General features: G+C 37.2%; 3 protein-coding genes across 3 annotated transcripts; 2 read left to right on the top strand and 1 right to left on the bottom strand.

Moving 5' to 3' along the window:
* Nucleotides 1-834: 834 nt before the first annotated feature.
* Nucleotides 835-3431, top strand: LOC6561112 (radial spoke head protein 6 homolog A). The gene is made up of 4 exons (XM_001987048.2): nt 835-1182; nt 1405-1597; nt 1667-2579; nt 2635-3431. Exons 1-4 carry the CDS (start codon nt 857-859, stop codon nt 3339-3341), a joined length of 2139 nt encoding a protein of 712 aa, XP_001987084.1. The 5' UTR covers nt 835-856; the 3' UTR covers nt 3342-3431.
* Nucleotides 3432-3645: 214 nt separating this feature from the next.
* Nucleotides 3646-4468, top strand: LOC6561111 (allergen Tha p 1). The gene is made up of 3 exons (XM_001987047.3): nt 3646-3650; nt 3870-4027; nt 4247-4468. The coding sequence occupies exons 1-3, from the start codon at nt 3646-3648 to the stop codon at nt 4387-4389; spliced, it is 306 nt and encodes a 101-aa protein (XP_001987083.2). The 3' UTR covers nt 4390-4468.
* Nucleotides 4469-4472: 4 nt separating this feature from the next.
* On the bottom strand, nt 4473-13781 carry LOC6560615 (histone acetyltransferase KAT6A). Its single transcript, XM_032735535.1, has 7 exons — nt 13757-13781; nt 12139-13011; nt 11974-12060; nt 10841-11862; nt 9978-10197; nt 5879-9575; nt 4473-5808 (listed from the first exon to the last, which is right to left on the bottom strand). The coding sequence occupies exons 2-7, from the start codon at nt 12996-12998 to the stop codon at nt 4597-4599; spliced, it is 7098 nt and encodes a 2365-aa protein (XP_032591426.1). The 5' UTR covers nt 12999-13011; nt 13757-13781; the 3' UTR covers nt 4473-4596.
* Between the last annotated feature and the right edge of the window lie 129 nt (nt 13782-13910).

Below are 13910 nucleotides of genomic sequence, written 5' to 3'. Positions count from 1 at the left end.
GGAAAATTGGGGTTATCTAAGAAAATACGTTAAAAATAACTGAAAACTTGAGTTAATCTTTTTCGACGATTTCAGTTGCTCTTATTACTTTTGAACCAAATCCAATACTTGAAAACAATTAATCAATCTCTCAAAAATATTTAAATAAATCATCTAAGAGAGAGAGAGAGAGAGAGAGAGTTAGAGAGAGAGACAGAGCGAGAGAGAGAGAGAGAGAGAGAGAGAGATAGAGAGAGAGAGCGAGAGAGAGAGTGAGAGAGAGAGAGATAGAGAGAGAAACGATGCGATCGTCTAGCGATAATTTGCCATATTTATACATTAACTTATTATTGCTTCCATTAAACATAACTAAAAAAGATTCTTAAACGTCACAATTATCTATTTAAGTATTATACGGTTTTTTTTTGGTTAACAAAATGTTGCAGTCATTTTTGGAAGGGGCGAATGCCACCTGTCCCACCCTTCTGACACCCATGATATTTATAAAATGTATGTACACATACCTAAGTATTTATGTATGCATGTACATATATACATATACATATTCAGATGGAAATTGAATTTTTCTCTCTTTGCACTACCTTGCCGAGGGTGGTTTAATAAATTTTTAACGCTCTCAAATGTCTCGCTTCGATTAAAAAAATTATATCATATCACAGCATAACCTACTTATCCATAATATCTCCAGCTAATTTTTTGATGAGATTTTCGTTAAGAAACTTGATTTCAAATCAAGAAAATACAATACATAGTAATATTTTTGTTTCGAGTCTTTATTATTAATTTAGAGCCTTTTTATTCGTTGTTGAAAACGAACTGTACGAACTGCAGATGTACATATAAATATTGTAATATTATGGATACCAATAATCTATCATGCCAAAATTTTTCGCTCAGCTCAAGCTCAACGGTTAATTCAAATCTTCCACTATGCTCTCCAAGCAAGAAGTCAAAAAAACCACTAACTAAAAAGCAAAAAGCTGAACAGGAATCTTCACCACAATGTTCCAACATAATTACAAGTTCGTCGTCATCCTCAACGACGACCATATCCTTGGCCGCCTTTAATTCGGAAACACAATTTCAAAGAGCTCCAGGACACGAAGCCCCAAATATTGGCTATGAACTAAACATAGCTAAATCGATACTGAAGCAATATAGTACATTAAGTGGCGACAACTTGTAAGTATGGCATTTCATGAAATTCAACTTTCAGCTAGTCCAAGAAAGAATTGATTGTAATAATCAGTTTGAGCATAGGGTTCCAATACTACTACCGTAACGTACCTAAACTTGAAATTAAAAACAAACTATATTCAAAAAATATGGCTTAGCATAGAAGATATGTGTTTGGCAGCATTCAAGATGTTCAAGTATTAATTTATTTTATCAATAACCCGATAGATTTGATCATATCAGTGATATTGTGAAGCGAGTCGTCGATGAGCGTCCCCCAAATGTTATCGATTTCTTTGAAGAGTTCAGTCGAAATGTACGCGAACAGAAGTTTCATGTACCTGAACGTTTCCCCCCAAATGGGGTTTTTGCCGACTGTCGAATGTTTCGTCCAGCCAAGCAAATACTTCATTCGATTAAGGTATATATATTTTGAAAATAACAATATAGGCATAAATTCAGCGACATTACTTGAAATTTGTGATGTTAGTTACCCCACAGTGGTGAAAACCTTGATTTTGAGGGTGATGAGGATCTCGGGGGTGAGGAATTTGAGGCGGAACTACGAATAAATATTGATGATTCTATGCGAATGTTTGTAACATTTAATGAACGCGTCGAACAATTGCAATTCTATTGGAATCAATGCGGCTTTAGTATTAGCAAAGATGATATCTTCCAGTTGGCAAGTTCCATTAATCGACTACAGACACATCCATCGATAATGCAATGCCGATTTTGGGGCTGTATAAGTGGATTGAAAGCATCCTACTATATTGTGGAAGCCTCGCTTTCGCGTGAGGAAATCGCATCACGATTGACCATGATGAAGGAGGAAATGAGGGAAAAGCAACTGCCATTTAAGGTGCGAAAAAATCAAGAGGCAAAGCCCGCACCAGCACATATAGGACCAGAATTAACTCCAGGCACTTATGGTTGGGAACTGTATGCCAAGGATGAGTTAGAGAAGATGACGCCAAAGGCGAAGCCAGTGCCTTTGGCAGAGGAAATCGAAGTTTATGATATACCACCCGAGTATATTGGAAATGGTTGCAATCGATTTTCATATTTTGTGGTTAATTGTTTGCACAATGATTGGATTGAATTACCGATTGTGACGCCACGTCAAATTGTTGTTTCGCGACAGATTAAAAAGTTTTTCACTGGAGATTTGGAAGCGGATGTTGTGTCATATCCATGTTTTCCGGGCAAAGAGAAACATTATTTACGTGCTGTGATTGGTCGTATTACGGCTGGTACTTATATAGCGCCTCAGGGATATTATAGACGTATGACTAAGAAGGAAAAGAATCTCTATGATGGCATCAATCTTAATCAAGAAGAAGAGGAGGAAGAAGAGGAAGAGGATGACTTCAATGAGGGTAAAGAAGAAGAATCACAAGGTAGGTGGTGTTAAGTCATGTTTAATTATTTCAATGTCTCAAAAACCCTTTTCAGATAATGATATACAGCTGATGAGAAACGAACGATTCGAGATAGAACCTTTGAGCACCTTGGCCACACCCGCAGCCTGGGTACACGTTCGATCCAATATTTTAAATCAAGGACGAGTTGTGTGGTACGATGAGGAACTGGCTGACAAAGAGCGAAAGAAAGCACTTGCGATGTATTTGAAAATGCGAGCATTGGAGGAAATGGGTGAGGAGCTCGAGGAAGAAGAAGACGCTGAGGAGGAAGAAGATGGTGAGGAAGAAGATATGCTAGAAGGGTTCATACATCCAGAGACGGGTCCCAACATCTTATCCTCATGTGCCGGTGATATGAGCAATGTGTGTTCCATACCCTGGGGAGTCCGTTTTACCAGCAAGCACACGAATCAAAAGGAACGCATATTGATAATGCAATCAAATATTTGGCCCGGGGCTTTTACATTTATTTTTGAAAATACCTGTGAATCTATATATATGGGCTGGGGACATAAGTTTTCAAAACGCAATATACCATTTAACCATTTGCCGCCTGTTCAAAGTGAATATCCTCATACCATCGAGGATTTTATTGAATCTACAGATCCAAGTGTTGAAGACGAACTCGCTTACAAGGAATGGCTTTTAAATAAACAAAAGAAATCTGAACCTGTCGGAGAAGACTTACATGACTACGACGACGATGATTCCCAAGAAAATATTGACAACGATGATTAAATTTCAATAACAGTTTGTTAAATGTTATATATATATTATGGCAAACACTTAATGAATATCGGCAGATTAAAGAGTAAAAGTTTTGACTCATCCCCACGTGGTTTTTATTAGAGTAGTAAAATCATTTTTCTAAACATATATGTATTATTAATATAGAAGCGAAACCATGATCAAAACTTCATTGCTTTTGGAAATTTGGCTCACTTTTGGCAAATTTGGCTGTCGAAAGACTTGATCCATGTCTCAATCTTTTTCGAACGTTTGTATCAAACATATTAATTACAGCTTGTAAACTAAATTGATAATGATGTATGTACTATATTTATTAATTATCAAAAGATATTTTGTATAGTTTACAGTGTTTTAATCGCTCTTAAATAGTAGGTGACAGAATATGTTATTACAACCCCTGAAATTGAGTTGCAAAGCGCATGCGTTGAAAATTAACAAATACACAAAAATAATATCTAGCATACATTAAAACACAGTAGTTATGTTTTTAATCAAAAAACGGCAAAAAGAAATTTTGATTTTTATCTTTTTTTTTATAATAATAATTCCTTCCAAAGTTGATGCTGAAGAAAGGAATATTAATAAGTTGTTAAACAACCAAGCCGTTGTCAGTCGCCAAATAATGTGTATTCTTGAAAAGAGCCCATGTGACCAACTAGGGCGACAACTTAAAGGTATATTGTAAATAAAAATATATATTCTCATAATGATTAGAGCATTCGTCACCTAAACCTTAGCTAATCTCTAAGTTACATTTTAAATTAATTGAATCAAATCCAAAAATGTTGCACAGAAAGCTAAAAATCTATAGAATTGACACAATACATAATTGAGAAATTATTGAAGCATATAAAACTAATCAATTATATATATATGTGTGTATTTATTATTAGCTGCTCTTCCAGAAGTTATAACTAGGAAATGCCGCAACTGTTCTCCCCAGCAGGCGCAAAGTGCACAAAAATTGACAGCCTTCCTGCAAGCTCGCTACCCGGATGTCTGGGCAATGCTTATAAAAAAATATCAAAATGTCTAAGTTTAGTGCTTGTAATGTAATCGTATTGTTATTCTCAGTAAACAGTAAACTTCAAATACATAAATCGACAACACCAAAATGAACATTGTTGTTTTCATATTTATTTTTAAATACACAAAATTTATGATACATTTACAAGACAAGTAGTACAAGCAATTCATACTTTATAGAGTAACGTGTAACTAGTGTAAGATGTAGATATATTTATTATCTGCGTATTGAGCCGTTCAGCGGCAAGTATGCTGAATACGTTTGATACATTGAATTCGGTTGCGCAGCCCTTTGCAGGACGCATGCATCTTGATATTGTGACTGCATGTTCATAACACCCATTTGCATTGGAATTTGCGAGTTGGGATATTCACCACCGGAACTATATGCAGATGCCGGAGGACTTTGCTGCGGCGACATTCGATAGCTGTTAATAGCTCCATAATGTGACATCAGATTGGGACTGATGTGCACATTGGCTGTGCGATTATTTGAGCTGCTGCTGATTGCCGATGAGGCATGCTGAATGGGTGCTGATGGTGTGTTCCGAGTATTCCGATTTGTATTTTGGGTGGATGAAATTGGAGGAATATTCATGTTGCTGGTGTAATATTTATGATATTGTAGTGGCGTCACTTGCGTCTGCAACATATTCGGCGGCGTGGAAATATTCCGGTTTTGCATTAATAAGTGTGGTGGCGGTGTCATTGAGTTGGGTGGAATCGGATGATGTGGCGACGGTGTTAAATTCGATTGAGCTCCTGGCGATGTATTGCATGGTTGAGTTTCCAGGCAATTAGTTAACTGCTGTAGTTTGGATAGACTACATAAATTGCCAGCGAGAGATGGTGTACTGCCACCACTGTTCGATGATATAGACTGATCATTGTTAGCGGCGGAAGATGGTGGCCCCAATGTGGTGGAGACCGGTATTCGTGGTGCGTTCGACACTATTTCATTTGATGGCATGTTATTTTGCAAGTAAAAATTATTTACAGCACACGCGGAGGCTGGCTGCTCAATGCGCTGGTGCGAGTTGGGTAGGGAATGAACGGAACTATTTAGAGACATGCCCCGTTGAATGACGGCCGGCATACCAACGATGTCATAATTCGATGGATTCGTGGAGAAATTTTGTGAAATTTGCGGTATCGGTATGTAGTCCAATGTTTGCATATTCTGCTGATGACCATGCTGACCGCCGAGCTGTGTAAACTGTAAGCCTCCGCCAATTCCATCCTGTTGCCCCTTGGAAATATTCGAAACAGAGCTCTGCGGATGCTGGTGGTGAGTATTTTGAGTGCTTGTTGCTGCTGCTGGCACTTTAGCGTCTCGCTGCTGAGCATTATTCGAAGAGCTTGCATTGCGAATTTGCTTGGGTGTCGGTGCTCGATGCGCTGCTGTCGGTGAACTCGCCACAATATCCGGCTGTAAACAAATAACAAAGATAACAATATTTAAATCAAGTCAATATATATATGCATGTTATAAAAGTTACCTGTACGGTTAGCTTTCTGTTTTGATGCTGGTGCTGTTGTGCGTTGCCGATTATATTTAAATTGGGCGAACTTTCAGAATTCAAATTCATATTTATATTGTTTTGCTGTTGCATGTGCGAATTTTGTATGGACATGTGCATGGGCGTCGTTGCCGATTGATTTTGCATGGAACAGTCTGAAAACTGTCTTTGCATATGTCCATTGGGATTTTCCGGTCCATGATTAATGGGACCTCCAATGTTAGAGGGTGAATCCAGATTGATTTGCACATTAATACCACAATCATATTGCTGCTGGATTGGTGCATTTGAGGCTGCCTCCGAATTATTGTAAGCCATATTATTGGTATTAACATCAGGTTGTCCAGCGACTTGCAAATTAGAGTGTGGAGCCGATTGTAATATCGGTTGCGATACCTTAATTTTTTCCTCTCTTGATGGGTGGGATGGCACCAATGGTATGTTGTTAACATTGTGCTCCGATTTTGGTTTTTGAGGCGCTGCTTGAGCCTCGCGACTCATTGAAGTTGGTAATAAATTTGATGACTCCGCCTGGTTAGAATTTGTGTGCCTGGGCACTGAGTTCTGGGGATTACCAATCGACTTGATTTGTTGTGCATGATCGGTGATTTTGAACTGCTTCTGCTGATTGCCGCACTTCTGATCAAACATATTCGACTGATTATTGACATTATAATCATTGCAGTTGAGCGTATTTCCATCGCCATCTCTTGCAGTGTTGACAGCGCTAATATTGGATACGGGCTTGGACAGATCATCCTTCTTACCGCTATTCTTGCGATCCACCTTTTGCTTATCTTTCGGATGATGCATCTGGTGATGAGCATGCATTGCCGATTGATACAGATTTTGGGTGAAATTATGCGTATAGGCCATGGTTGTTGCGAGGTCCTTGTGAAATTGCTTTTGACCCTTTTGTGCTGCTGGATCCAGGTTGCAGAGATTATAGCTGTAATAGTCCCACTGCCAATATTGCGAAGTATGATGATAGTTGGGCATTTGATTAATCGGGAATTGAGAAGTTAGCGAGTTCTGCAACTGAGCATGATCGTTATTCTTTAATTGAATCTTATCCCGTATGGGCAATGAAGTGGACGGCGGAGGACGCACATTGGATTTATCTTCTTCCTTAACTTGTACTTGAAGTAAGTGTGGTGGCTTTTGTGGCTCCTTCTCGGCAATTACATTGATTTTATTTGCATGAATTGCATCCGGTTTCTTGCATAAAGTGTTCACATTTTCGGCCTTTGGAATTGAGGGAACTTCCAAATTGGGCTTCTTATGCATTTTCTGTTTCACTTCTGTTTCGTGCATTATTGATGCCTCAGTTTTTGCTAGCATGTTCTTCGTTTCGTTTGTTGTGTTTGCTTTGCTTTGCATTTCAGTATAATATGATTGTTGTTCTTGCTGCAAACTACAAGGAACTTTTACCTGGGGCACATCCGGTTTTTTAGGCTCTACTTTCTCCGGCGTAATCGTTTTCTTAGTTTCAGGTTTATCAACAACTTTGGTTTCCTTGGCGCACTCTTCAAGGATTTTGGTAGAATCAACGACAGTTGATGATGGTGGCGGCACCGCGGCTGGCGCTGGTTGTTCAACAGCCACAGCTGGCGTTGTTGATACACAAGGTTTCAAGTTCTGATCATCGGAGATCTCCTTTATAGGCTCATTGCCCTTATTCAGGCTTTCACAATTCAAATTAAGTACTTTAGTTTCAGTTTTCTCAACGATTGGCACTGCAACCGTATCAATCTTTTCAGTAGTGGTTGATGAGTCGGTGCTAATGACTTTTTCTTTAATATTCAATTCAACCGTAGAAGGAGCCGGTAAAATAGGTTCTTTTTGTATTTCACAAATTTCCTTAACTTGACATGTTGATTCAGCATTATTCAAAGTATTTTCAACCGGCTTTGGCTCAATTTTACATTCCGCGATTTTAGTCTCGCTGTTTTTAGCTTCAAATGAAGTTGTGTCCGAAAACAGTGCTTTCTTTGTCTTCTTGGCAACGGCATCGAGGACTTGCTCAGTGCAATGATCAGTGGCAACACTGATCTCCCTTTCCTTCGGCAGCTGCGGTGCAGGCTCAACAAGCCGTTTTTCCTTTTCCTTTTCGTTTTCGGTTGTCTCCACAACTTCCATAGGTGTTTTCAACGTCGGTTTTTCATTGTCAGGTTCTTTTATTGGGACTTCGGCGGTGCTGGGCTGAGCGGGCGCTTCTTCAGCTTCTTCATCTCGTTTGCCATTTGATTTTTTACCTCTCAACTTGGGTACGATATTTATTGGCTTGTCAATTGACTCATGCTTCTTAATGTTGCGATTGTTAATTTCTGGTACAGCAGCACCAAGCGATAAAGAACATTTGTCTACGATTTCTTTATTAGTGTGCGGTTGATCGACTGGATTCGACACATTATGCTCCACATTATCAATATTATTTTTACGCTCGAAATGTTTCCTCTTGTTGGTATGTGGAATAACATCTTTGCGCTTAGCCAGACGCAGTGCTCGTTTGGTTAAAATATTGTATTCCGCAGACTCTAACGATTTCTTCGAATATTTACTATCAGAGGAATCGGAATTTTCAATTAAATCTTCAAATGGACGTTTCGAACGTTTTGCATCATTGAGCATTGGCGTTGAGTGCGTTGATTCCACAGTGCTATTGTATGCATTCTTTTTAGAGTAACTTGCATCCTTATCGATATTCTGAGAAGTTGACTTTGTCGTCTTCGTGCAATCTTTATTTGTATCTTTGAAAAGCTCAATGGTGGAATTTAGTTGAGGTTCGATGATTTTCTCAATTTTGTTCTCATACAAAATATCCTTGCTATCAGAATTTTCAATAAGCTGAGTACTCAAATATTCACGATTTGAAATTGGTCGTATATTATTATTGGGTGATCTGGAAATCGACATCAAGGGACTCCATCTCAGGCAATCGGCTTCAATTACAATTCGAGTCTTACTTTGACTTCGCTTATTATGGTGCAATAAAACCTTTTTCCAATCGATTTTTACCGTGATTTGGAATCGAATGTCACCATCATTTTTTCTCAATTTGATGAAATTTAGTAGCTCAAATGCTAATGCAATGTCAGAAACAGCCAAACCGGTTTTTATGGCAATATCCTTAAACGTTGTCGTCTTTTTATTCCTGTACTTGTACAAATACTCTAAAACAACCGATTTCCAGTATGAAAAGTATGATAGACGTCCAAGATCCGAAAGTGGCTTCTCTGGCGTTCCCAATTGGCCTTCTTCGCGACTTAGCAAATAGCTGAAGTCGATCAAAAATCGGCCATATCCTTGTCTTTGATATTGGGGTAGAGTCAGAATGCATGAGACATTATACTTTTGAGAGCAGTGCTTCTCTTTCGAAAAATATCCAACGAGATGACATCCGACTTGATCATTTTTGGTTAATATATAAAATAGAAAAGGTTCCACATCGTAGTACAGAGTTTTGTGATCTAGAAAAAACTTTGCAAGCAGGCATAGATTTTGGCAATAGATCTTATTAACATTTCCATCCACTTCGAAAACAGATATATCGCCCTGCCGAAATATTTCAGTTCCAGGCGGTTGTTTCCAAATACATTTATTTTGATGTCTATCCAATACTGATCGACTTTTCGTGTACTTCAGGCAGAATTCGCATAAGAAAAGTTTTAATAGCCTTTAACAGAATGAAAACAAATATTAATTATAAAATAATATTAAATACGGTTGCATGCATGAAAAATGATGTGTTAAAATATGATTCTTCAGCGGTTATTGTTCGATCGTCAGCAATTTTTAAGTTTATAGCTTTCATACTCTTCAAAATCGATGCGTTCATTTAGACAGACAGGCGGACTTGATTATGCTTATGGTATTGATCAAGAATATATATAAACTATGGGATAGTTAACAATGGAATTTATTTCTATTAAAATATGACGAATCAAAACTGAGTACATGAAATTGAACAACCAGCCGGTTTTAACAAGTTTCAAGAAGCGTGAACAAATTCAGAGAAAATTCGATTTTGGTGTATTGCAGTCTTTTTTTATTAATAATAATATGGAATGGAATTTACCTCGCGTACTCCTGTGGAAATGGGCTGGAGTACCATGTGTCAATATTCCATTTTCCTATTTCAATGGATTTTGGACTTTGTCCACAATGGATCAGTGAGTGGTTTTTCTCAGTTGCCATTTCGGGTGGATTGTTATAGACTTTAATGACAGCTTTTTGCAGTACTTCTTGATACAGTTCAACGTCAAAAGAATTAACGCCCGGCGGTAAATGTTGATTTTCTATAAATAAATATTTGTAAATAAGCTTGTGTAAAATAAACATGTATTCCTACGTATTCCTTACATTATAATTGGGAATTATTAATAATCTGTTTCTTACACTTAGGAAAATATATTCTTGATCGGTCTGTTTGTCCGTCAATATCAGAAACTGACTAGCTAGGAACTTAAGATTCGAAAACCCGTTGGTTGAAATCAATTGCAATCAACTGAATATGTACACAATATTTAAATTAATAATTTATTTTAGCAGTCGGCAGTTGAGCTCCGACCTTCTTTAGTGTTTCAAACACAAATAAATTAAAAAAAAAATTACGCCATATAAAACAAGAAATGGATATATTGGTAAACAAGAACATTTTTCATACAATAAGTTATGTTTCGGCTGATCGTTCCTATAACAGCTATGATATGTACTATATATATATATACTAGAAATAGACAGACGGAGTATATCACTCGATTCGATTTGTCTAGTGATGCTGATCAAGAATATATTTATGGGGGTAGGACGCGTTAAGAATTTCATAACAAAATTAGCTAACCCTCTGCAAGTGTATACAAACATAATTTAACAATAATAATATTCATAATCAATAATTAATGAAGCATTATCTGCTTCGAATTCCTTGTTCAAACTTACCAAATGGCTTGCTTCGGCTTATAAGACTAACACTGCGGTCCTTGTCATTGTCCATTGATTGTCCATCAATGCCTTCAATTTCAGCTCTGGCAGATAGTTTTGCATCTAGAGTCTGCTGCCTTGGCTCTGGAAATTCTTCTATTTCATTAATCATTTGACATTTTAAAACAGTTTCCTTAGTTAGATATGGAATATCATCATCATGTTTTACGTATGATTTAGTAGATTCAAGTGGCATAGATTTTAAAATGATCGTCCTCTTTTTACCCAAAATGGAATTGTTTCGCGACGAAGGCAATGTGGACTTTGCGGCCATATTGTCCGATTTATCAGTTGCATATTTGTTGGGTTTATTGGCTTCCACATTTGGTGATAGTTGATAAATGTCCGACATTTTTTTCGTATAGCTCATGGCTTTGAAATTATTTTTATATTTGTTGTCGACAGGGTTTTTTGCAACGGCAGCAAAACCCCAATTATCCGAAGTAACATCCATTAGGCTCTCATTGTCATTTGGCGAGGATCGAAATTCGAGTTTCTTCTCGTTTTCAAATATATTTTCTTTCAATGTACTTCGATCTGTGTCATAGTCCTCCTCATCGTTATCGTCATCGCATTCAGAGCTATCGCTCGAGCTAGTGCTTGAATCGGACTCGGAGCTTGAAGAAGTACACGAGTCGGATGATGTACTATCATCCTGATCTTCGCATCCCGCATTCTTATCATCATCTTCCTCTTCGTCATCACTGTCGCTCGATGAAGTTGACGATGATAAATCCGAATAATTCCGCTTGCGATTTAGTTGATTAACAATGTTGTCACGATAGATTTTCTTCTGCTTTATTGGCGTAGTAAATTTATTCATAACGACGGCATTCTTTTTCTTTTGTCGATTATTGCCGGCAACACCACTAATGCAATGTTGAGACGTCGACGGATTTTCAATAAATCCCTCACTTTTGATCATCTGTCGCTTACAATTGTTATATGGCTTTTGCGCCGTATTTGAATATTGGACAATTCTGAAATTAGAATTGAAAATTTATAATTAGATAAATCGAATATAAACTAATATAACACAGGGCATGTGTTAACGCTTTAATTTTGCAAGAATTGTTTTGTTTGACACTTACTTATCATTTCCAACAAGCTCTAATTTGATATTGCCTGTGTCTCTCCTTAACGATTTGGGATGATCAATGTTTAAGCAAGCCTTGCATCTGAAATAGGGAAACGTTGAAGCGATTTTGAATATCAATTTGATTTGAGTTCGTATTACTGGGTTTAAGTTAACTTACCGATATGGGTGCTTTGGCTTTTTATCTGGTATCGTATCGAGGCACGTCAGGTGAAAATGATTTTTGCATGCAAAACACTGTAGCAAACATGGACCACGATTATGTATTTTGCAGACAACACAGTCTGCGCATTTCTGACAATTCCAGAGAGTTCCCTTCGTAACAAGCATATAGAGTAGGACATACGATTGGGATTTGCATCTGCCTGCGATATTTGCACACGTTGTATGCAATGATATGCCACATTGTTTGCAGGAACTCAAGGGTTCTGGAATGCCATTTAGATTCTTTTGTGAATTGCCCGAGCAATGTGTGCAGGTTTCTTCTCCTTTTATAAGTACATCTGCTTCGACAACAGATTTTCGTGGTGTTGTTAACGATTTACCCTTTTTATATAGCTTTCCCTCCTGTACTAGGAATCCAGTATCAACTGCCTTTTTAATTGACAATTTAATGATAGCTTTGAAATCAACATTAGGCGATAGGTCAATGCAGTTAAACTTTTGTATATAGTTTTCTATATTCTTGATGGTAGACCCTTCGCATTCGCCCAAATCATTAACGGCTTTCGCTACCACTTTGTAAAGGTTTGTACTTTTATCAACCTTAATTCGCCTTTTCGCCATTGGAGCCTTATACGAATGCAATCCTTTATTGTATACTTTTATAACTGCGCCAGACTCAACAGCTTTCTCCAACTTTTCAGCGACGATGTCCTCGTGAAATTTGTGATGAGTGCCAATAGCCTGGCAAATTCTTTGAACGCTCGGTCTTTGTTTTTGAGATCGAATCTTCGATATTGCCTCAAGTATCCACTGTTTCCACGTATCCATACTGATGTCATGAGCTGACTCCCTCATCTTGAAATTTTATCTGTGAGTAACCCAAAGTGAAAATCATTAGTTAAATATAAAAGAAGATTCTTTTTTCCACTTAAGAAAAGCAAATAATCAAATGACTAAATTAATTATTTAATTAGAACTTCTATGGTGGAAATAGATGGTAATGATGTGAAGCTTTTAAATAAAATTCAACTCTGTCAACCATTTAATAAAGTCCAATAAGATCTGACACTACAGGAATTAATACATTTTATTTTTCTTTTTTTTTTAGAATTAATTAAGATTTTAGTGAACGACTTTAGTTAACGAAAAGAATGAGATGGTCCCACTGTTCTACGTTAAGTATGGATCATGTTTTGGTTCAATTACGCTTTGAACCATGTTATACATGCATACGTTCATCTGTACATACACACAGCCATACATACATAAATGCAGAGGTGACTAGTTGTCGGATGCGTTTAGGCGTCCCTCCACTGTGCATTTTGTGAGCCCCGCTTGGCAAAACACTTGCACATTTATTTTATTAGCTACAACAAGTCTTTGTTATTCACAGGGGTGTGTAATTATATTACTTGTCTTATACATGAAATTACGAACATGCATGCATCTATGTATGTATGTATGTAGGTATGTACATAGCCATAGGAATTAGAATCTAAAAAACCAAAACAAAAAGGCACTCAATTAACCTAATAAAATGGGATATTACAACTGGCCGTTTCGCATAAGGCAAAACACAATTATATTAAACATATTATTGATTTGAAACTTACAAGATATTTATTTTCGGTGCAAATTTTATTTCACTAAGTGGGATTGTGGAATATTTATCACTTTATCGATATATCGATAAACAAAAGTATTGATATTTTTGAGTGTGTTATTGCATGACGATATCATCAAAATTTATTTTTGCATGCGATATTT

This window comes from Drosophila grimshawi, unplaced genomic scaffold (genome assembly GCF_018153295.1).
Source record: "Drosophila grimshawi isolate 15287-2541.00 unplaced genomic scaffold, ASM1815329v1 contig_1369, whole genome shotgun sequence".
Taxonomy (NCBI): Eukaryota; Metazoa; Arthropoda; class Insecta; order Diptera; family Drosophilidae; genus Drosophila; species Drosophila grimshawi.
Note: the sequence above shows the minus strand (reverse complement) of the source record. Positions and strands in the feature narration are given on the sequence as shown.

Coding starts and splice junctions, on each gene's coding strand:
- LOC6561111 (XM_001987047.3), top strand. Junction 4,028..4,246: donor ACTAGGGCGACAACTTAAAG/GTATATTGTAAA, acceptor ATTTATTATTAG/CTGCTCTTCCAGAAGTTATA.
- LOC6560615 (XM_032735535.1), bottom strand. CDS start 12,998: ATGAGGGAGTCAGCTCATGACATCAGTATGGATACGTGGAAACAGTGG. Junction 9,576..9,977: donor TTTCCACAGGAGTACGCGAG/GTAAATTCCATT, acceptor ATTCTGTTAAAG/GCTATTAAAACTTTTCTTAT. Junction 5,809..5,878: donor ACAGAAAGCTAACCGTACAG/GTAACTTTTATA, acceptor ATTTGTTTACAG/CCGGATATTGTGGCGAGTTC.
- LOC6561112 (XM_001987048.2), top strand. CDS start 857: ATGGATACCAATAATCTATCATGCCAAAATTTTTCGCTCAGCTCAAGC. Junction 1,183..1,404: donor ACATTAAGTGGCGACAACTT/GTAAGTATGGCA, acceptor ATAACCCGATAG/ATTTGATCATATCAGTGATA. Junction 1,598..1,666: donor AAATACTTCATTCGATTAAG/GTATATATATTT, acceptor TTGTGATGTTAG/TTACCCCACAGTGGTGAAAA.